The sequence below is a fragment of the Manacus candei genome, unplaced genomic scaffold (assembly GCF_025592945.1).
Source record: "Manacus candei isolate 608988 ecotype Guabito, Panama unplaced genomic scaffold, ASM2559294v1 h1tg000034l, whole genome shotgun sequence".
NCBI lineage: Eukaryota > Metazoa > Chordata > Aves > Passeriformes > Pipridae > Manacus > Manacus candei.
Genome location: NW_026138082.1, coordinates 9,975,407 through 10,000,000, shown reverse-complemented (window position 1 = coordinate 10,000,000; position 24,594 = coordinate 9,975,407). Strand labels below are relative to the sequence as shown.

The 24,594-nt window shown below is 38.1% G+C and overlaps 1 protein-coding gene across 1 annotated transcript in view; it reads left to right on the top strand.

Moving 5' to 3' along the window:
* Positions 1-24,594, top strand: part of SLC35F1 (solute carrier family 35 member F1) — a 233,073-nt gene that overhangs the window by 193,898 nt on the left and 14,581 nt on the right. The window contains exons 4-7 of the mRNA XM_051792241.1: positions 1,957-2,116; positions 7,369-7,525; positions 12,225-12,277; positions 17,426-17,580. Coding sequence (XP_051648201.1) covers positions 1,957-2,116; positions 7,369-7,525; positions 12,225-12,277; positions 17,426-17,580 — 525 coding nt within the window. The remainder of the gene's footprint in view (positions 1-1,956; positions 2,117-7,368; positions 7,526-12,224; positions 12,278-17,425; positions 17,581-24,594) is intronic.

The following is a 24,594-nucleotide window of genomic DNA, read 5'->3' as shown; positions in this document are numbered from 1 at the left end:
CTGCCCACACCGTGTGCCAGGATTTAGTGCGTGTGCCTGGTACTCCTGCCACCAGCCCTCCCTAGCCCAGGAGCTGGCTTCTCTCAGCTGCACGACTTCTGAAGTTGTTCCTGTCTATGTGATATGTTGCATATGCATGTCTTTGTGAAGCCTGGTTACCCAGTGTGAGCTGGGGTACACGCTGTGTTGTGCTACAGGCTCTGCAGGGGCAGAGCAGGCGCCCTATGCAGCCGAAGGAGCTTGTCACAGTTCTTTCAGACCTTGTTGCTTTTTGTGCTTGGTTTGTGGAGGATGGCATTTTTAGGACTGCTGGAGAAAGTTTTCACTGTAAAGAGGCCTAACCATGACTTTTAGATGGTTAGCTCTCACTTTAAATGCAGAACCTGCTTTCAGCATGGAGCATTCCCATTTGTAATTTCCCTCTTCTGTTCTGCAGCTCTTTGGGACTGCTTGAGCCTCCCAAGAGCAGCATGGTCCCACTGCTGAACTGGTTATCTTCTGAAGGCTTTACTTCTCACTGTCTGGAAAGTCTTTGAAATGGATGGGTTTCCACTGTGCACACTTGTTTTTCAAATGAATTTTCAGGGAAATTATCCTTAGTCCAAAAACTGACTTTTATATTTTTGCTGATCCCACAGATTCAATATTTATTACATAGGTATCTCACATGTAAAAAATAGTTTTCTAAGCAATAAAATTCTTGAAATCATACAAAAATGTTTCTCTCTTCAAATAACACATGGATGGGCAAAGAAGTTTAAAGGGATGTGATCTTTATTTGATAACAGTGTGATTAGTGGTAAATCATACTGAGAAAGCAAGTAACATGTAGTAGGCCCAAAGGAAAGAAAAATCAAATTGCATTACCTAAAATCAAGGTAACAACATCTGAAGCAATTTTCCAGAGTTATGGAAACAGTCTAGTCCTTTGGTTGTTCCAGAAATTTTCACTAGGAAGCATATGCAATCATATAGCTCTGGTCCATGCTATTTCAATTGGCATTGAACAGTAGTGTATCCTGCACAATTTGTTAAATCCCATTATTAGTCCACAGATTCGCAACTCTTAATTAGCTGTATCCTTTTAGGAAGTCAAGCTTCTTTGGGTGTTTCTTACCTGGGATTTTTGTTTCCAGGTGACATACTGGTAGTTTCTAAAATATATTTTAATTTGAAAATCTCAAGGTCCCCTTACAAACATTCGGCGCATTTCTTTTTTTGTCACAGGTTCTCTGGGTTTAGTGCTGGATGTCTCGGGAAAAAAAACAACTAACCACAAATTAAAGATGATGTTTCACTACATTTCTTTGAGAAAGCTCATTCCAAGGGTCTGTTGGCAAGAAGATTGAGTTTCTTGCACTGCAGAGAGTGGTTTTTGGGTTTTGGTTTGGTTTTTTCTCTTCAGAGGCATATGGAACTCTATTTTCACAGAATTAACAGTCCCTACAGGGGGCAGATTTTTCATAAGCATGCTGCATGCAGAAAACCCCTGATTTATATGGCCAGATTTAATAAATCTGGTCAACCTGTGTGTTATGAACATTCCTACTATTTGGACTGAAGTGACTGAAGTAAAACATATGTCTAGACTGCAGGAAAACTGCCCTCAGTCTTTGTCTGTTAATCACCAGAGGTGAGGACCAGATGGAGTGCTGTGGCTCTTTTTTAGCCCAGGTTTTCTTCCCATGGATTTGAAATATGCATCTGAACCAAAGTGCTTTTGAGCCTTATCATAGAGCAACAGCTTTCCCGAGTTTCTGGAATAGTTGTGAACTGTCTTATCCTCTGTCTGATGAATGACATAACCACTTCAATACGCTTTCTGTTTGTAGAAAGTGCAATTACAAACTAAATAACACTGCATCCCTCACTTCCCTCTGCTGAAATCTATCCTATTATTTTAGGGCAAAGGATTTGCAGATTGATTTGTTGATTTTTTTCTCTCTTTCATGACAGCTTCTAGACTGCTTTGTCATCCCAGTGGTGATACTTCTCTCCTGGTTCTTCTTACTGGTACGATACAAGGCAGTACATTTCATTGGGATTGTGGTCTGCATTCTGGGCATGGGCTGCATGGCAGGAGCAGATGTCCTTGTTGGGAGACAGCAAGGAGCAGGTAAGTAAAGATGTATGGGTTGTGTGGCCAATTTCTGCCCAGAGAAACCATTGACCAAAATGTGTCAGACTGGGGTCAAAAAGAGAGGAAATTTGTCAAGAAACCCTGTGCCTTCACGTATCCAAAGCACTGCATCATTCGAAGTTGCCTCTGTCAGAAGGGAAAGAGAGCAAAAATGAGTCAACACTTACAAGTCAGCACTGCTGCAAACAGACTTTATGGACCCTGCAACACCGGTCACCCTCTGGGCAAACTGGGGGGACAAGCTAAATATTTGTAGTTTCATTCTTTTTTGGCTTAGTTGTTTAACTGCAAACCTCAGTTGCTTCCTTTCCAAATTGGCTACATCTCTGAGTCATAAGCATCTCTCACATCCACTGCGTGCTCTTACTTCTCCTCAACTTTACTTGCTTTTTCCTGTAGAGGTGGGGTCACTGGGTAGGTACTAAAAGACACTGAACTTATATACTAGCAATTGCGTTTTGCACACAGTCTCAGAGTAAAGTTTAGGATTTGCCTGAATCTTTGTTGAAAAGAACTTTCTTGTGTGTAAAATGTTCTTTTTTTATGTGTGGCATCAAATGAATAATGTGTGTGTAGCTATAATGCAGACTAGACAGAGTTAGATTTCATCGATCAACTTCCCCTGTCACATTGATTTCTCTAGTGCCAACCCAAATGATGTGGGAAGGCTGGAAATTCTTTTCAAAGATTGTCAATTAGGCACAGTTTTCATTCTTAATTAAAAGCACTGAATTGTGAGCTGAGCATAATACACAGGGATTTAAAATTCTTGACTCAGCTTTCTGAATACAAATGCAAGAGCTGTAAGAACTGCATTTGCCAGGATGCTACTAAATAGAACAACAAAGTGTATGACAACACTCACTGCATCTCCCTGCCCCCTTTTATCCCTGCACTTTACTCTCAGTGAAGACCTTTAATTCATTGGTGTCATCCAGAAGTAGTCCTGTCCCAGCTAAAAAGGCAAGAATGTACTATTTAGTTGGCCAGCCAAAGCTGTATTGGGAATGACTGATTTCAGAGGGTTTGAGATTTCAACCCTGGATTCCAGAAGAAACATCTTGTGTCCCAGTAATCTAGAGAGTAACATGTTAGAGTGGATGAGTTGTGGATCCAGTAGGAGCATGTGGGGCAATGGACCTCAGCAGACAAGGAACAGATTGAAGAACACTGACACTTTGCCATCCAGCTGCAATAATTAGATGTTATTTGCCGTAATTCATTATTAAAGCTTGGGTATAGCTGTTAGATAAATTTGTCCAGAAAAATCTGCTAACATGCATTATTGCCTTTTCATTTGGACTACACATGGAAGACTGTGTCCATGCTTATTGCTGCACAGAGACCCTGCAGCTTTTTTTTTTCATGGCAAAATGATGCTATTAATGATGTTATTTTTAACAGAGTAAAATAGATTGTCTGGTTTAATTTCTCTGAAAGGGTAAAACTACACATTAAAATTATACAAATAAAAAGAAACAGTGGTGGAAAAGAAGAAAATTATTGAAACTCTTCATTAGTGAGTTCTGCACCATTTATAGGATATTTCCTAGGACTGGGCAAACTAAAGAAAGGGAGAAACCAAAAGCAATGATGCTTTAGTAGTCCTCAGTAAACTTCTCTATATTGTAGAGAACAAGATCTATTGACACCTGTGTGCCCTTGTTGACCACACTACTTACTGTATTAGAAAAGCCATAAGGCTCTGCTAGGCACCTACTGCATAAGGCAATTTAGTCTACCAACTCTTACAGTAAGGGAACAAGAATTTAAAATGCATTACTGAGAGATTAACAGGTATTTTCCAAAATATCTGCAGGAATTAGGCATAATGTGCACACATGATCTCAATTTTCAATAAATATATGGTAGTTTACCTCTTTTTAATGTATCCTGGCTGATGTTTTGCGCATTACTCAATTGGAAAAGCAATTACTATCACATACTTAGTACTATCACATACCTTATGTGCCAAGTACACAATAAATTAACACTTTTCTGAACTAAAACTCGTGGGTTACCTTGGTGCTTGTGCTCCTGTAGTACACAAGAGGTCTAAGCCACAGAGGTCCAAGTGTTTCCTCCAGGTTTTTCAAAGCACTTCACAGCTTTGGCTTACCACAATCTCTGAAAAACAGTCACATCAGCCCTATTAATATGTGTATGAGTGTATGTTCAGTCTAAAATGGGACACATTAAGACTGGTTTTAGATATTATAATCATCAGTAATTACAAACAAAAACAAAGAGAAACACCTCCTAATGACGAGGGTTAAGGTAAACATGTGACAAAGAGACCTAGTGAGAGTGTGAAAAAAATTATGTCAGAACACAGTTAATATTTAAATTGTGTGTGTTACACCATAGTGCTATAACTGGTTCCCAAAACATTAAGTCCTCTCAACTATATGACTTCTTCTTCCAGAGAACATTAAATATGCTACAATGATTAATGCAAAGCTTGTTTTATCAGGCTATTCCTTGTGTTTCTTCTGAAGAATGACTTACACCATTAATTTGGTCAAATACAACATATTTCCTTCGTAATGAAACCAGTAGATGCATGAGGAGTTTACCTCCATGAAAATATGTCTATAATGATATTTCAGTCTTGGGGGAAATTTCCAAAGTCTTGGCCTCTCAAGAAAGCAAAGAAAAGGCATTTGACAACCAGGAGAATAGTAATTGCTAAGAAAGAAAGCAATATTATAATTTACAACATTTTTATGCCAGTATGTAAAGTTTTGATGCACTACCTCTTGAGTACTACTCTAGTCACTGCATTTCAAAAAGAAATAAAAAGAAAATAAGCCTCTATAAGCAATGGAGAAAGGTGAGAAAGCCATTCAAGGGCATAAAATGGCTTCAGGATGGAGAGACTATAGGCAGACCAGGACTTTCCATCTCTCAGAAAAAGCAAGAAACAGACAGAATATGATAAAAGTATATGAAGTCTTCAGCAGTATGGAGAGGGTCAATACAGAGTAATTCTTAATATTTCCTACAGTTATAAACTTATAGGATGACTAATGTAGTTTTGAGGTATCCAGCACCACCATTAAAAACGTGAAGTACTTCTTAATAGTAGGCCAAAAATATATGGACTTTACACAAATAAAAGAAGAATCCCTCGAGATCTATTAAGTTTCATGGTCTAATGCATCTCAGAAAATGCCTGATCTACTGAGAACTGGCTGATAAAAGTCCCTCTGTGCTTCCCTGTTTATTTAAGCTCTCCTCAGCCCCTCTGTGCTGCTGAGTATACCAGAGGAGGTTCCAGTGCCAGAGACTAGTGCTCTGAACAGATCTTGGCTCCCTCTTCTGGGAAAGCCCTGAAGGTTGAGGCTCACTCTCAGCATGAGTAAACTTTGGGGAGAGCCATCACAATGTGATGCTTGAGGCCGTCCCATCCATCTGAAAATGCTCAACCTCTTAGCTGCCTCTGTTTCACAGATGCAAAAGGATGATATTTTTGTGCCAGCAGTTCACCACAACCAAGCTCTAAGGTTGAAAGCTTTTTCAGCAATACTTCCCTGAAGTGTCAGTGGGTAGCTGGAACAAATACCAAATGAGTGAGCTCAGTGAGGAATCATTGGAGCCATGTGAAATATGAAGCGCATCAGGTATGAAGAGGTTTTATAAAGTGCTGATGCTTGGTTTAAATTGAGAACATCTTCTGTGACTAATTGCAAAAGAAGGTTAAAAAGAAAAAAAAAAAAGCCAACCAAATCTTTAAAAGATAAATGGTCAATTCTAAGCATGCTGTCAGTCAAGGAACATGCAAAACAGAAATTAAGTAAGAGACTGAATGAGTATGTGAAAGAGAAATTTAGTAATGTTTGCTAAATACACAGAAGCCACATCTGAGCTGAAAAATGTTAGAGACTAAGAGAGTATTACTGGGAATATTTTAAACTTTACTCCATTCTTCTTTGTTCCTAAATAACTTTTACTTTTCTGGTGCTTATAGACATTGTTGGAGGTAGGATACTGGATTAATGAACCCTTGGTCTCTCCTCATATGCACATTTTTATTGTCATAAATTTCAATAGAAATTTCAGCTCTGTAGTTAGGACTGAAAACAGGAGGCTTAAAAGAACTTCTTAAAAAAAAATTGAAAAGATAATTTCTAACCTATCAAATTATTAGCTTCCAGTTTTATTTACTGCTCTGTGTATTTTACAAATCAACAATAATAAAACTTAAAAAGGCAGGATTATAAAAAATAAATCAAGGTATTTTAAAAGAAATCAAGTTTTCTTTAAGAAAAATAGTTAGTTTAGTACTGCAGCGTTTCTGCTGAACCTTTTCAAAGAAAATTCCACTATGTCCAGGCTTTCAGAATATGGTTCAGCAGCAATATCTGACAGTTTTGTGAATCTGTAGCTCTTGTAGAAATCATTTAACAAGCCATATGTGCAGAGGGAATGGCATGCATCAGTTTGCAAAGCTAGGGCCTCAGTTTTCAAGCTGGAACTTGATCTTGATCAAATCTCCCTGCAGCTCTCTCCAACACTCAATAATAAAAGCTTCCAAGACTTAAAAAGATTTCAAACAGTCTTTGATAAAAAAATATTTTAGTAGCTCTATAAACCTGGAGGTCCTGAAAATACATCTTGGTGTTCATTGCATGCATTAGGTACTACTATGTTAATTGAACCTCTTTTAAAAATCTCTCATTTTCATCACCCTGTCTACACCCCATCCTTCCTCCCCTCTTTCATGTCAAACAGCTTCATGTGAGAATGAGGTCAATATTGGGGTTGTAATGATTTCTTCACTCATTTCACAGGTACACAGAATTTTTCACTTGGCCTCACATCTAAGTGCTGGACATGTTTTGATCTGGTTAGATTTCAAGATGAGATGTAAACTGCTCTATAGAGCTGAGTCACATTCTATCTGAAAAAATAAAGAAATTATAATAAAGTAAAAAGGAATAGTCTCTGAAGAGTGCCACCTGGTATCTATATTTTTAGCAAATTTTTCAGGATATTTTTGATTCTTTTTTCTGCGTCAAGGAATATACTCTCCCTTTGCCTCTGCTAGATTTGCTGGTGTATTCTATGAAAACTGTTAAAATGACAGAATATTTGCATTCAGTTTATTAACCCAGATGTGGGCTACTTAGTGACTGAGGATTGAAATCTGTAGGGAAGAGCTTGCAATGGTTCTAGTCAGGATATGGTTGTTTTAAGACATTCTGATTTTTCCTGTTTATCCCTAGGTGAAAATAAACTGATAGGGGATCTCTTAGTACTGGGCGGAGCAACACTATACGGCATCTCCAACGTCTGTGAGGAGTATATTGTCCGAAATCTGAGTCGAGTGGAATTCCTGGGTATGATCGGACTCTTTGGCTCCTTCTTCAGTGGAATTCAGCTGTAAGTGAGCAGGTTTGAGCTCCAAGGTCATTCAAATAAGTGCAGCTGTGGCCTCCACTGAGATACTCTAACCACTTCTTCAAAGGTAGCCGTTTCCTGTGCGGAGTAGGTGTTCCCTAATTCTGGAATTTGCATTGGTTTTCATATTTCAAATCAATGGATTTGAATAATAACACGAATTTGCACCTAAGTACTCTAGTTAAGGGACTGGTGTCCTTTAGAAGTCACGTGGGGAGGGAGAAGACACATCCTACCATCTTGTTGCTGGAAGACAAGCAGATACTTCATGTGTTGATCTCATCAATAACAAAATAACAAAATCTACAACTTCCTCTAGTTCTACTTTGTATTTTAAAAGTCACTTAGATTTCTAAACAGATTGAGAACATATCCAGTCAGAAGGTATTTTAGTTGTTGGCTCATTCTGTGTAACTACACTATGATATGGAAGAAATAACGAAAAAGCCTTTAAGAAATTGGCTTCTTCACTTCAAAATATTTAGTACTCAGGTGATTGTTGCATAGATCTGCTGAGTCCTGTCTGTATCCACATGCACCTAATGAGCATCTCACCTACAAGTTTAATACTTGGAGGTGGCTTCCAGTGTTGCAGTACTGTGACTCATGTAAAAGTAACCAAGATTGCTGCATTTTAAGCAGGTGTGTCACTGGTGCTTGTCACACAGATGACTTTTGATTATTAGTCCAAAACAAATTGTTTCCCTACACTTCTGAGCTACTCAGCTTCTAAGAACAGAGGCAGATTGAAAAAAATGACCCATCAATTCCCACCTAATTACTTCCATTTCATTAGCTAGAAAGCTTAATATATTTATGTGGGATCTGAACAAGTGTCTTAAAATTATTTTATAACTAGCTGCCATACGACCAGTTCTCTTTTTAAAAATATAGCATGTAAGAGCACATAAATGTGTTCAGCTCCTTCGGCTAAAGCATTCTTTTGTGTGTTTGTGATAAGTAGATACTAACTGATTCTGAGGGCATCAAAGCAGTGCCCTTGTCTTGCTCTGTATGTGTAAACTGTCATGTACATGTCTCATATTCCTGAATTTAATCATAGTGCCATTACTCCCTCTTGACCCAAGCAGTTAGTCACAATTCAGGGTCTGTGAGCTGTTTTGCTGGGGAGAAGTTGGTGCTGGAACAAGGCATCTTTGTATACAGAAAACACAACTGGAAAGAAAAAATTAAAAATCATTTTGTTGCTGAAAGCCCTAAGGTTTTTTTTCTATTCAACCTTTGGCCCAAGAGTTCTCACCACTGGCCTCTGCAGCTTTTTGCTGCTAGTGCTTTTGTGGCACTTTCTGGAGACGCAACCACACTTGGCTTATATGTGTACCTTTTTCTTACCTTTACCTGTAATGAATAGTGGAAATCACACAGTTATGTGTTCACACAGGTTTAATCTAACTAAATATGCCAGTTATTTCAAAGAGAAGACAGCTTCTCATGTTAAAATTGCAGATTCTTTCTGTGAAACACTACTGGCCACTTCAGTGGCCAGTAGTGCAAGACCTTTAGATCCTATAAACTGAATTAGTCTGGAAAAGGAGTATCTCGGGAATTGGGCCATTTCCCAGCATGCTACATACAGCATGGTCAAAGTTTGGTTGGCATCCAGAAAGTGGATTGAGGATGGGAAACATGTGCTAATACCCCTGGAGATGTAAATCTCATGTTTGTAGGTTTTACAGGGAATAGTACAATTCTGAAGAGGAGAAGGTGTCAGAAAGTATATGGGATTGTGGTGAATATAGGAAAGACAAAACCCTACCCACAAGTGAATGTCCCTTTTATTGACATGCATTTATCTCAAGATAATATAGGAGCAAAAGCTGTGGTACCTGCCTTTTATTCTGTGTGTATTTACAAATATCTTCATAAGTGTAGGTGACTCATGCTAGTTCATACTTCAGCTGTACTACAGGGCTATGTCACCAAGAGGACTTTAAGGAAGTAGGCTCTTGTTTTCTAGAACAGTTTTGCAAAACTGCTTAATATTACACTGTAACATAATATAAACATATATAATGCCTGTTTTGCAACAAATGAAGGACTAAGGTATCTGGACAAAGAGTGAATTAAAGAGTTGGCTAATTACCCAGGCATGTTAGAAAGAGAAGTTCAGTATGTTGAATGTGATTAAGAAGAGAGGAATTATGTATCAAAAGAAGAGATTAGTTGATAGGATTTGGGGATATCACAACTACCCAGCAAATGGAGATAAGGCTGTCCAGTGGAATCACATAATCATAACCTACTTTATAATGGACCCCTGAAGGTCATCTGGTTCAAGCTCCTACTCGAAGCTAACTTCAAAGTTATGCCAAGTTTCTTAGAAACTTATACAGTTGATTTCTTAATGTCTCCAAGAATGGCAGTGCCAGTCATGCTGAGTAACCTGTTCCAGTTTTGACTAATTTTTTTCCTCTGATATTTATTCAGAGATTTCCACATTGTAATTTGTGTCCATTGTCATTTATCCTTCTGTTGTGCACCTCCAAGTATGACTACCTTTTTGTAGCTACCCATTAAGTAGTTAAGATGGAAAATTTATTGTCCCGTCCTCCTTTCCCCCAGCTTAGCCTTTTCTTCCTCATACTAAAGAAACCATGCTGTTTCAGCATCTCCTCTTACACCGTGTGCTCAAGCTGCCTACCATTGTATTGGAGTTCCACTGTACTCCCTTCAATTTGTTAACATCTGTCTTGTTCTGGACAGCCCAAAACGGGATACAGTACTCTAGTTGCTGTCTTGAAAATCACATCCTTCAACTTTCTGACCATACTTCTACTAACACAGCTGAGGAGGCTGTTGGCCTACTCTGCTCCAGGGACACATTGCTGACTTACCTTCATGTTGATGGCCACAGGACTCTAAGGTTTATTTCTGAAAAGCAACTTTCCATCCAGTCAGCTCCCAGCCTGTCCTGTTGCATATTGTCATTCCACCCCAGGTACAGGAATTCACCTTTCTTTTCTTGAACTTCATGAGTTTTCATTTGGCCCTTTTCTTCAGACTACATTGTGGGTATTCTGCCCATCCAGTCCATACCTCTTCAATCTCTGGGGATCTTTAGGGAAATTATGTGGAAGCTTTGCTAACTTCACAGTAGGTTACACCACATCCTCTCATCCATTCCCTCTCCTTTATTTACTGATCCAGTCATCTCATCATAGAAGGTGGTCATTTTGGTCAGGTATGATTTGCTTTTGAGAAGTCTGTGCTGGCTGTTTTCAGTGGTGTCTTCTTCATTTTCTGTGAATGGTTTCTGGGAAGATTTGCTCCGTAGTCTTCCCAAAGGTTAACATAAGGCTGGCCAGACTATAGTTTTTGCTCTGTTTTAAACTGGATTTTGCATTTGTCTCTTTTCAGTCATCAGGGACCTCCTTCAGTCACCACAACCTTTCAAAAATCATTGTTATTCCAATTCTTCAGTGCCTCTGGCATCACTAAATGGCCACTTCTGGCAAAGTTGCTCTTACCCCTCTTTGTTTCACAGATCACAGTGACTCACAAGCCATAACATATTGTTTTATACTTCTTTTGTATTGAATAAGCAATAATATGGAAGCAATGTTCCTATGTTTAAGATATATCAGTTTGTTTGCCAGACCAAGAGACATTGCAGTTTGTTCTCATTGTATTCTTCAGGAATTGCTGATAAAAGGGACATATGTCTTATGCACGCAAAGACACTTATAATTTAGTTATTTTGCAGACAAAATAGTCTTTTTATTCTGTACACAGTATTAGATTTGCCACACATCAGCAGCAAGCAAATTAGAATTTCCAGGATGCAACTCTCTAGACTAGATTAATCTGGAAGGTGCTGAGTTCCTGCAGTTTTACTATTAGGCTTGGTCTTCCATATGCCACCTTTTGTACTAAGTACTTTGTTTGTCAGTCTGTGTAATTCTATGTTTTATACTTGCTTAAAATAGTACCCAGACCAGCAGAGTCCTGCACAGCAGGATTTATCTGGAAATCACAGATCATAGAAAATGGTTACCTGAGTGAAGACCTAGCTTGTGAGATATCTCCAAGGGTCTGTTTGCCTGGATTGGGAAGAGCTGACTTGTTGCCACATTAGAATTTTATGGATATGGGATTTTGATTTTTATGTACAATGCAAGATTTACAAGATATTGAAAGTGGACTTTTGCAGGTTTGCCCATCCTTTGCTTTGTTTCCTGACTTTATTTGCTGTGACTATTTGATTTCTCTCAGGGTATAACAAATTACGGTATGCTTTCCAAAGCCAGCCTGTGGTATCTATTTATTTTACACTGCAGAGCTGCTCTGAGGTGTGAATAACTCAGATAGGTACATAATTAATCATTAAAGTTCAAAAGCTTTCAGAATATTAAGTCAGAAGAGTACAAGAGGATTGAGCATTTGTGGGGATGGGCATATAGAGCACGTATATATAGAGCTGCAAATAAACCAGTGGAAATTGTATGCTATCACATCTGATTACTGCCCTGAAGATCTTTCAAATACACACGCACAAGGATGATGCCAGAGTGGATTAGCAAAGTCTGATTGCATTTGGTTCCTACAGAGATTTTTTTGTTATAAGGTTATTTATGTTTTGTCCAGCATTTGAATTGAATGAGTGGAAGTAATTTAACTTTTGTTCTTCTTCCATCAAATTTTACCTTCTCTTCTCTTCTAGTGCAATCATGGAGCACAAAGAGCTGTTGAAAGTTCCCTGGGATTGGCAAATAGGTAAGAAAACACTTTATCTTATTGAAGGTAGTTACTGAAGGAGGCATGGAGCCAACCAGTGTTTTGGGAGGTGGGCATGAAGTTTCAGAGGAGCCAATGTTTGTGACTTCTCCACCAGTTACTGCCAAAGGTTGAACCACGTGCCTCATGACCATTCTTGAATGATCTGTCTCCCATTGCTGTATTATGCCTTCCTTGCACCATTTGGTTAAGCATATGAATGCTGTAAGATAATTATTCAGACAGTCATGAAGTAAAACAATAATGGGTTCCAGTTCTAAGATTCAATGCAACACTGGGACAAATAAATGAGGTAGTCAGTGAGAGCCAAACCTTTTCAGTGAATGCCAAAGAAAGAAAATGGAACCCAACAAAAAAACCCTAAAATGTACTCACAGTGCATATTATAACCTCATAAACTCATTTCCAAGGGGAGCATTTCTGTATGGCAATGGTTAATTGCTTTCCAAATAGTCTTAGTGGAATATAGCAGATGTGTCCTTTAGACAAATTTAGAGAGTATCGTGCCCAATGAAGCTGTTATGATGTTCTGCTAAGCAGTGGATTGTGTTTTTTCATTTCCATTTGGAGGCTGAGTTTATTATCTAAGACTCCCTTCTAATTAGTCCAATGAATTATTTGCTTTAAAAGCAAATCAATATTTAGGAGAGTCCCTGTAATCACTCTTTCACTATTTATGAACAATAGAAGAAATAAAAGAATACTAGTACTATAGGGCTGACTGATAGCAGGAGGTTCAAGCTTTGGCAATCCACTGACAATAGCTTATTACCTAGTTTCAGACTGAACTTCAAAATGACAATTCAGAAGAGTGCAAAAGAAACTGGTTATGTGTATCCCCTGAAAAGAGGGGATACAAGTTACGAACACAGTTGTTTTCTTCAAACTTAGTTAACAATTTCCTCTCATCACCATAAGCCATAATATAAACAGTGCATCTTTCACAAAATACTGCACATAAAAGTTGTGGAAATTTGGTGGTTGAGCTGTAAAACTAAGTGACAAATCAATTTAAAGTATCCATGGAGAAACACACACAATTGTGTACTTTGAGTGTATTGGCCTTCTTTAATCTGAAATAATTAGCATAATTGCATCAGTGTTTGTTTATATTTCATGATGAGGAGCTCAGGGACATAATTAATCTGGTACTGATGGAATTAACAGTGGTCACAGTGAATTTATCTACTATCCATGTAAATGTCATATATACTTCCAGGAGAGTTCTGTTCTAACTCAATATCAGTGAAATGTGCTATTAAAATAAGGTCTTACTTCATCTGTGATGCCATTAAAATGTCATTGAAAGTTAGTCACTAAATCTGAAGAGTCCTTATGCTTCAAAAGGCTGAGATCATCTTAGCAAAAGCATCATACGTATGTACTTGTTTTGTTACAGTAATAATTGGAAATGCTGCGTAGTTGAACATGGATTAAATAGTGACAGTTCTGTGTAGTTCTGTGCTATTCCCTGACTTCCCCTGCACTCAGTGTACTTTCCAGTGCATTGGCAATGATACAAGATTGTCAAGTAGTGATTGACAAAATCTGTGTCAGGGAGTTCACAGCCTTGTCCTGAGTAGTTATCCACTGCGACAGACTCAAATCTGCAGTCCAGCAGAGTTAAATCATCAGCCTTCTGAATGGTGGTGATAAAGTCACAGCAGGCAACCTAATAAATAACTCAAGGTGGCCTGTTGCCATCTACCGTAATTGTGCTTTTAAGAATGGATGAGCTGCCTTTCAACTGATGCAAATGATTTTTGAATATAAAGATCTAAAGCAAATCTGTTATGTCTATCATGTTTAAAACAGGCTGTGGTCCTCCTGGTTTTCGTTTTGGAAATTCCTCTGATGAATATCATCATCTTCACACCTAGTATGAATCAGTGAAACTCTGTTTGAATCCTTGAAGGTTTAAGTATTAATATTTGCTGACAACCTGAGTTAAAGGAGAATGATTATACTGTTCTGACTGAGTGGTTTCATATGAGACCATGACATATCTTGTAGTGATAGATGAAATAGTAACAAATAAACTCACATCAGTTTTATATAAAAGCCAGTTTGAATCTCTAAGGAAGTACCCTTTGTTACAGGGGGTTTGAATATTTCTGAATGGTCTTTATTCCAAGACACTAGGAAAAATCATAACTGATTCCATTTCATACCAATTAAATGGTTGCTTTTGGAGTAAAGATGCAAAGGCAATACTCATACATCATTACACCATGCAACATTCAACCAGCATGCTCAGGAACTAAACCAGAAGTTCTTAAGGCATGTTACTCTTGGTAGTACTTTGGCTACTTTAGAATAGTGCCTGGGGGCAGATCCTGCCCATCTGTGTGAAGATACCTAGTCTTAAGGGAAATGGAGAAATACTGAGAGACTGGGGCTTGTTCGGCCTGTGGAAGAGAACTTACCTACAAGGAAGTTATCAAAAGAACTGAGCCAATGTCTTCACAGCAGTGCATGGCAGGAGGATGAGAGACAACAGACAGAAGCTGAAATGAGAAATTCAGACTGGATAAAAAGAAAATCTTCTTCACATTGAGGACAGGCAGGCAGCAGAGCAGGTTGCCCAGAGGGGCTCTGCAGTCTTCATCCTCAGAGTCTTCAAGCCCAGGCTGGGCAAAATCCTGAGAAATACAGTCTGATCTCACAGCTGAGCCTGGTTTGATCAGGGTTTGAACCAGAGAGCTCAGAGCTCCCTTCTGTCCTGAATCAGCCTATGATCCTATCATCCCAAGTGCCTAGTTCAGACAGTTATGAGAAATTCACACCCAACCAGGCAAAACTGTTGACCTTACCCGTCAGGGTGAACACAGACAGATAAGATGGGATCCCTTCCACCAACTTTAGATACCTGCGATGTAAACTTTGGATTTAGTTACATAGACTCCCTTTACCATCCGCAACAATAAACAGGCATGATACGAGTCATACTGTTGGTGTCTAAAAGAGGCTGAACAATCTGCACTCTAAATTTTCCCAGTCTCTTCACTGACCACCAGCCCTCAGTATATGTCCACAGTTAGGTGTAATGAATCCCACCCACATGTGCCTTCAGTTCAGAACAATGCTAGCACACCCGAAAGAAGACAGTTCCAAATTATGAACTTCTCAGGGTTTAACACAGACTGGCTGATAAGCAGATCATTACAAAAGCACCTCCTAACTTGCCAGGTTGCTTCCTTCCGGGGCCTGCTACAGGCAATTGGTGCCAGTGACTTAGTGCCTGATTAGACATAGTTCCAAATGCCCTGGGACTGCAATACTAGAGTCATTCCCAAGGCTCCCATTTGCACTGCATGGGTACCTAAGGAGGCTGAAGCTTCAAACCTTTGACTTAAAACATATTTTTAGTTTGAAAATTGGTCTTCTGAAAGGCAGTATCTGAAAATTATATGATCTTATTTCCAGTTTGCTCCTTGTCGCCACTAAATGCCACCCAGTTGGTGGATATTACATGTATTTTTTAAGCTGTAAATGAAAGGCCACTTTATATTTACCTCTGATAGAATAGCTACAGTGTAAGCAATTTTCCACTGGAACTTAAATGCCCTTTGGAAAAGCAACCTGTGAAGTACAGGTAGTTGACTGTCAAATAATGTGGACATCAAGGCAGTACCATAAAATTATACTGTTCGTTGCATGCATAAGCCAGTAAAGCACCTGAATATGCATATTAAATCCAGACTGACTACTGGAGGCTTGGTGGACCAGTTGGTGATTTGCAGACTGTACTTTGACAATGCTGACTTCAGGTCCAGAATAGCTTTTGTTCCTGGAAGAAAAGCTGACTTAATGGTCCTGTATGCAAACAATTTCCCATTGACCAAAGCTATGCTCCATTTGATGCATTTGCCTACTACAGAAGAGTTGCAGATTTTGCATAAAGCAGCTGACTTAATTATGTTTGTTACCGCTATACAGTACACACCTTAGAAATTTGCTACCTATTTGTAATGTTGTTACCATGATTGTCCATATTCTGAATGCAAACACAAATTCATTATCATGCCATAGCACCTATGGACACTGATAGTTCATGACTGCTGTATTTGTTTCAGTTGAATGCACACTTCCATTTAGATGCTTCTCAGGGAGTCAATTTTGTCCTTTGATAGCTTTTTTAAAGAGTTTTTAACTAAGTGGGTCCACATTCAGATACAAATTATATGGGCTTTTTTTCCCCCTTTCAGGACTTTGGCAATCAGATTTTCACAACTTTTAGTAAAAAACAACATTTTCTGAAGAGCTGGCATGAGTCTAAATTTAGGCTTGTGCACATATCAGCTGGGAATTCTGCAGCATACAGCAGTCTAAGAAGTATCATTTGCATGAGAGCAGATGAATAAAGTGTTTGCTGTTTTTTTAACTTCATATTGATTAATTTGCCTTGGGATTTATCAAGTAATAACTGAAGCAATGAATTCTTTCCCAGTAAGTCATTTAGGTTTTTTAATTAATTTAGATTTTTACTGTAATGTATTTTTATTATATTAGTGTCTAACAATCTAATTTGTGTGAGGCACTCTGTAAAAATGTAGCAGGAAAGAGTCTCAGCTCTGGAAATTTTTATTAAGGAAGGCAGACAAAAAACAGTAGGGGAACAGAGATGCAAAATGATGAAGTGATGAGTCAGTTCTGGTGGCAAAATAGGACTAAGACCTCTGACAATAACCCTAACCCTCATCCATTTGCTCATTCACTCCTCTGCAAATAATTTTGCATTCAGTTTTTGGGTTCATTCCCAAAAAATATTGGGTGCTCCATCCAACTCAGCTGAATTCAGTGCTGGGGACATTCAGCTCCTTAGGAGACTAGATTTGATATGTCTAAATGGATCATTTTGTTCAAATTTATGTTGGACTTGAGGTAGTCACTATTACTGCAAGGCATTAATTTAAAACAACACTGCTGTTACGGAGACCACAAAGGACCTCATGTCCTCTGCTGATATGATTTTCACTCTCTGTACATGTGTATCTTATTAATTTGAATATTTCTTTGAAAAAGCATTATTCTTCCTTTTCTAAAAAACACAGCTTTCTTCCTCCAAACACGAGTCATTTCTGCAGGCTGTGAAAGATCACTTTGCTTCTCGTTTCTTTTCTGCAGGCTTGCTGTATGTTGGCTTTAGCGCCTGTATGTTTGGCCTCTACAGCTTCATGCCAGTGGTCATAAAGAAAACCAGTGCTACTGCCGTCAATCTCTCCCTACTCACAGCTGACCTGTACAGCCTCTTCTGTGGATTATTCCTCTTCCACTACAAGGTATGTGGAAATGAGATGTGTATTTGGGTAATAGCAGTATGCATGAAGAAACATCAATGCGAAACAAGGAAACAAAAGAAGACTCCGAGCTTTGCTAGATCTAAGCAGTAAAAGTGCAGTTGATTTTTCTACTTCAGTCTTCCCACACCAAAACGAATTTTATTTTATGATTACGGTTTTCAAAGAGAGCTCACTTGGTCTTTTTGTTACAAGTTTTGAGTACCTGTTCATCAGCCACTGTGTCATTAATTTCTTCTTACTTATCTTACTTATCAGTTGCTGTGAACAGACCTAAGGTAGCAGCACAAAGAGAAGGACTCTTCCAAAATTCCCATAGTTATTTTTTTTTGCCTGGGAACAAGATTGTTTCATTCATGCTGATTCTGAATTTATAACTAAATTGTTCATAAATTACCCCTTTCTTGTCACCCAAACCAATGACTTGCCTGTTATTGTAAATGCAAAATGTGCAGCAGATTTATGTTGAAGTTAAACTTTGACCTCTCAGGTCCTCTAATATTCAAAATACACTATTGTACAGGACCCATTTGACCTTCAGTTACAAGGAATGGCACTTCATTATTCACAAGTATCCCCCACAGTGCTCATCACATGAAAATAACATTGGGGTGCTGGAAGGGATTGCTTTGTACCATCATTTATTCATACGAGAGAGATTACTTGATAGATAAAATTGTGACCCAGAGAAGTGTTAGGTAAACAAAAGCCTTAAAATTCTGAGTATCTAACAAACTCAAATCACCTTCTGTGATACTAATGGTAACTCAATGAATCTGAGTGAGACAGTGAAAGTTCAGAGCTTCAGAGTCCAACACAAAATTGTTTTTCACTATTGTCTTTTATTTTGGTTTTACAGTTTCAAGAATTTTGCAGGGAGAAGAAAAGCAAAAATAGAAACAAAAAAATGACCGAAAACACAATGTAGAGGTTGTCTGCTGCTTTGCAACTCTGTCTCATGATGATTTAGTTTCTCGTCTTTCTGCCTCACGCTTCAAACCCAAAGTGTTATGTATAAGCTGAAAATTGTTATCTCCCATGAATAGCATTATTTGATACCCATAGACAAATACATTTAGTCGTGTTAGTCCACTGTTTCTAAGAAAAATTATTATATTACACAGTAAAAGACAGACAAATTTAATTCTGAAAACAGTGGTGGTGGTGTACTAACAAAATCAAGCTTGGTTAGAGGGAGAGACTCAAAAGGCAGCAGAGATTGGACAACTTCGTGCTCAGCATTGCTTGAACCTAACAAAAAAGGCAATTTTGCAAACAGAGACTTAAAGTTCAGGCATTTGAAAGGCAAACGGTGCATAGAAGGTTTCAGTTTTTCCCTGTACCTAATTGTTGGGTACATTTGCAGAGTCAGGAAGGCAGAATTTTCAACCTTATTGGCCCCTATCTTTCTACAGTAAGTACATGTCAGCCCTCGATCACAGTGTCACCTCAGTCTCCCTTTAAGACCTCTACTGAAAAAGTGCTAAAGAGAAGACTCAGAATGGGAAGGTTTTCTGGTTGAAAGCATCGTCTCAACATATGTCCTGATAAACTGGTTGACTTCCACATCTAAAGTAACTGGTGATGCCCTCTGCCCCTTACTCATCTGATTAGAAAACTGAAAATCTCATTCTCCTATGGTGAATGTATGTATGTCATCTTCCTAAACTCTTACCAGACTCGTAATTAAACCTATTTAGATTTTTTTTTTATCTCCACTGCTGTCTTTGGGAGACTGTTTTAGAACATCATTTTTCCAACAGTTACAAACCTTATTTCCAGCATAAATTTACTTGTGACCGGTTTTGGGCCATTCTTTCTGCTGAGAGTATCCATTAACATGAAGAATGCCTGTCTCCCTAGCATTTTAGTCCACTGGTGCATCAACAGAGAGCAATCATATTGTCTCTCAGCCCCTAGTTCACAAATCAGAGCAAGCCCTTGTCTGCTGCGCCTCATCTGGTTGGGTTTCATCCTCCCTGAATCAGTCCCTGCAGCTCAAGGTCCTGGTCCCTCCAGCACCTGGTGCAATGCTTTTGTCTCTGTTTCTCTAGGAAGCCAGTTACTTCATAGAAAATAAACCTGTATTTACATTTTTCATCACTGCATTTCTTTTGTGATTTGTACTCATTCTGCAGGCCATACAACTCACATGTGTCTCTCCTTTGTTCTTCCCAGATGAAGTGTTGATAAGGATAAGACCTTTGTCAGGACTTTGTGGAAAGGCCTTTACCTGAAACCTGAGCTGTCAGTATCTCCTTTCATACCCTTCCAACTTATATTGCAGAAGAAATTGGGAGAGGCTATATTCACAGATTATCTAGATTTAAAACTCCATCTAATTATTTGGTTTCTTTTTTATTTATCATGTTTTTATCCTTATTTAGATGACCTCCTCCTTTTCTTTCTGGTTTACTATCAGGTAGCCTTTTATCTGAGGAAGCAGAACTATGAAATGAGCAACTTCCACTCAATAATGAAGTCTAATATGTTAACATTAAATGATCTAAATTAATTCCTCTCCTAGGACTGTGTACACTTGCTTGTTTTCTAGCTTTTAAAAAGCTGTTTCATTCCTAGCCCAGCTGTACATCTCTTCCAGATATGCAGCTCCTTCTGGTTATTACTGCACTGGCCAATGAGCACAGCCCCACTTCACTGGGAAGCAAATGGTTTTATGCTGAACTAGGATCAACTGAGTTGTTTAGTGCCTCTTGCAGAATATAATTTTATGAGGCTTTCAAGAAACAGTTATGATTTTTCCTTGTGCTGCTACTTTTATCACCAGACAAGTTTATTGCACCTATAGCAGTAAATCTATGAAAATCCATGGAAAATGCAGGAAATGAGTTTAACTGGGCTTTGGAGCCTCTGAAACCAAACTGAGAAGAAGATTGCCTTTGAAGTGTTTTGATTCATTAGTATTTCATTTTTATATAATACAGAGACCTGCAATATCATTACATGCAGGATAGTGAGTTTATAAACAGCTGCATCTCTAGTTTTATCCCACAGGCAGACAACTTCATAGCACATTGAACAGTTCCTGGGCCCATGGAAATTAGAAATACAGCATGTTAACTGGACACAGCTCTGGTGATATACTTGTAATTCAAGATGTTAATTGTTCAAGGTGTTATTGTTTTAAAATGTAATGACACATCAATTTGAGACAGATGACTAGATTGTAATGCATCATTCTTAAAATAATCTGCAGTGCCCAAATAAAAGCTGTCTTTTTAGTTCTTCTGTAATCAATAATTGATTCCAAATATTCCAATGGATAGGGAAATGTTTGGCCTCTTTGGTGGCTGAATGTCAACCGCTGCCATAGCATATAAGTATACAACTCCATATCTTCAATACTTTTTTTTAAATTCTCACCATATTGATATGTTTTATACAATTTTTATGTTGTAAACTTTCCTAGCTATCTGTTCTCATTTCTCCTTCTTCTTAAGCACAAGTAACAGGACTGTCCTTCCCCTGTCAGAGACTGCAATAGTTGTTCTTTGTCATGGATACATGGACACCAGTGTTGGGAAATTCAGGGCCAGCTCTCCAGGTGTACAGAGTTGGAACTTCTGTAAAAATACAGGGGGTATTTTTGCTTAGGAGTATTCTTTTTTACATTTTAGTCTCAGCCTCAGCTTTATTGTTATGTGAACTTTTAGAATTCACACTTTTTCTTTGCAAGCTATATGGTGTCTTTCGTTGTTCTGAACACATTGGGTTCGCACTGAATAATCTAAGCAGTTTATTTTCCACCAGCTAGAGCATGCATACGGATTGTGTTCTGGACCAGAAGGTCAAGTCACACTGCGTTATATCATTACCTAGCAAGGCAAGCACAGTCAATTATATTATGCCTTGGCAAATTCATTCATTATTTTATCCGAGATACAGCTATAAAAATTCAGAATTTCTGGATATATCAGCAATTCCCAAATGAAGAAAATGCATGTATTTCATAAATAAATCAGGGAATATATCTTGATTTAGAATCTTGGAGAGTATCTACGTCAAAGGACTTGGATACACAGATAAACATGATACTCAAAACCTTTCAGGACCAGAAATCTGAAATGATGCTAGTTGAAACCTCATTTGCTGATACTCAGTGATGCTTCTAAAAATTACATTTCAATGCCAATTCTAACAGCATACCTTCAATGGAAGGGAGCAGATGACAGCCTTCCCATCACATCAAGAAACAAGCCATGAAGGAGACTGGGCTTTAATGTAATGGAGAAGAGAGGGTACAGAGTTTGGCAGAAATAGGTTCCAGGTTCTTTTTTTACCAGCAATGCCTATGAATTGGGGATTTACATAATTGTCACTGTGGTGAAAATTTGGCCCTTGCTGGAAACAAAGGAGAAGAATTAGGAGCCTCTGTTAAAAGCATGTGCTTTTAACAGCATGTGCTGATCCAAACCACGGAAGCCAGTGTGAGCTTTTCTGCGGTCTTCGGTGTTCGGTGGGCTTCAGCTCATTTCCCTAAATTAGGAAAGCCTGCCACTCGAGAAAAAAACTCTTAAAAAATTCACAGTTTCATGACTATGCAGATTAAACTCTTGCCTTATTGTGACTCTATATGCTGCAGACAGCCCTGGGTTCTGTTAGAGAAGGATGGATTCAATGTCTGTGCTTAGGGAGCAGGAGTTAAATAAAATTGGTTTGGTGTGGGGGAGGATTGTTTGTTTATTAGTTTGATTTTTCTTTGGCAGACGTCCATAAGCATCTGAGAGACTTTTCCCAAAGATCTGACCAAACTGAGAAAATACTTCCAATTATGTTCTCACTTTTTTTTAAAAACTTCCCTTCAAGTCTAAGCTGAAGTCAGTAAGATCCTTTTCTTTGGTTGCACTTGGTCGGGTACTGACACCTACCTATTTTAAACTTCGACGGTGAAGTTGTCAGTGGTGCATCTTTATTTCTAGTAGAGCAGGCTAAGCAACTATTTTTTACACTCTTACTTCCTCAGTCATATACTTTAGCATATTTTTCTGATGAACTTGGGTATGCAAGCTCCTTGATCCATAAGCTTTCTGTTTGAATGGAATTTAATCTCATGAGGCTTTTATCCTTGTCAGTGCTTCTAAGCCTTTGATAATAATGAGGATAAGTTATATTACTTGTCAATTCTTTATGCCATTGGTAATGTGCAAAAACCTATGTTCATGTTTTGTTTTCCACAGTACTAAATTTCTTACAGTGGGACTCCCTCTCAACAATTCTGTTCCCATAAAGCTGTACTGTCTGCATGCCTTTCATCAAAGCAGCATTTTAAAAGCTTTTTCACATTTTTTTATTTATTTCATTAGTTAGTTATTTGAATTTCCTCTTCCAAATTATAGTTAATTAGAAAATAGTTAGGTGTATATATTTAAGGAGCTGTCTTGAGGTGGAAAGGAGTTAGATGTGTTTGGTCACTCTTGAATTCCTGTTACAAAAAGGGCCTCATCCACTCACCCTTTGTGTGATGACGCAGGATACTATACAATAAAAAAGCTGTGAAGTAAAATGACAGAAAAGAGTAGAAACTGGAAAATTAAATGTCTCCCACCAAGATGTTGCACAACCTGACAGATTTTTAACAACACAGCACAGATATGGCAGCTTTTTGAAAATACTGCATTGTTAAAAGGATGTCTTTTCTTTCACAGTGCTATCTTGCAATAGATTCATTATTTGCAAAGCATGAACAGTGAAACAGGGATACTTACTGTTTGGAAGTCATCAAAAAGAGTGTAAATGATGTGGCATTCGTATTGCAGAAGTTATGATAAAAGCTTCAATTTCAAATATATTTTTTCAGACACCAGCTCATCATAAATGTCAAGGTTTTTAGGTTCTTTTCAATGCTTTTAGCTTGGTATTTTTTTCCTTTGGTCTCACGTTAAAAGACTGCACACAACAGAACTGATTCAAAGTTTTCTAGTAAATTGCATTTTTGTTGGAAATGCCTAATTATCAAAACAGGATACTCCAAAGGAAAAGGAAACACATACACACCCATTTTTATTGTGTGTAAATTTTGAAACAAAACTTTTTATGTCTCAGTATCACATCTTCCTGCATAGCTGAAGTGTTAAAATACTAAATTTATGTAACTAGTGAGAAATTATTATGGAATTGGGGTAAAAGTAGTAGGTGTGTTAGTAATTCAGGATGCTGTTTCATTTTGTATGTAATTTGAAGTCCCAGCTGTCTGCAGTCAGACAAGTGGATCCCACTAGTCTCTTCTGTCCCCACTTCTGCTCCCAGGCTCAACAACACTTCAGACACATGAGCAGTAGGGCAGCCAAAGGGAGGCAACAGCATTGTACTGGAATATGCAATGGTATCCTTATGTTTAGCATATGGCTTCCATCTGTCAATCATTTTCATTTGGGGTTAATGATTTGATATTATGAACTTAAAGATATTCAGAAAGCTGAGTGTCATAACAATGGGCTTTAAGCACTTGGAAATGAGTAACAGTCATCTCACATTACCTTGTTTGAATTACGTTTGTGTTCCAGTATAAGGAAAAAGTTGTTCAGAGATCTCTTAAATATAACACAGAGTACATCATGAAGTTTAATTCTTACACTCTGAAGGAAATAAATGGTGTTTTGGAAAAAGAAATGGACAGTCATGGAAGGTAAAGGTATGGTGCTTATAATTCCTACCTAGTATTAGAGTACAGACATATTAGGGGAAATCTTCTGTTATTGGAAGTAATTAACTCTCGAATGATAAATCTTCAACAAAAACATATCAGTTTTAAAGATACTGATGAGTATTGGCTGAAAAAGGAAATTTGGGGGAGCAGAGCAATAAAAATTTATAACATCAAAGAACAAGAAAGTCAATTCAATTAACTGCAGAAAGCAAAATATCTTGTAAAAAGTAACTGCCTTTTTATTACAAGAAAAAGTGTAGACAGAAAGACATCCTATTAAAAGAGCATGTGACAACATAATTTTTCTAAATGATGCTCAATGAATATGA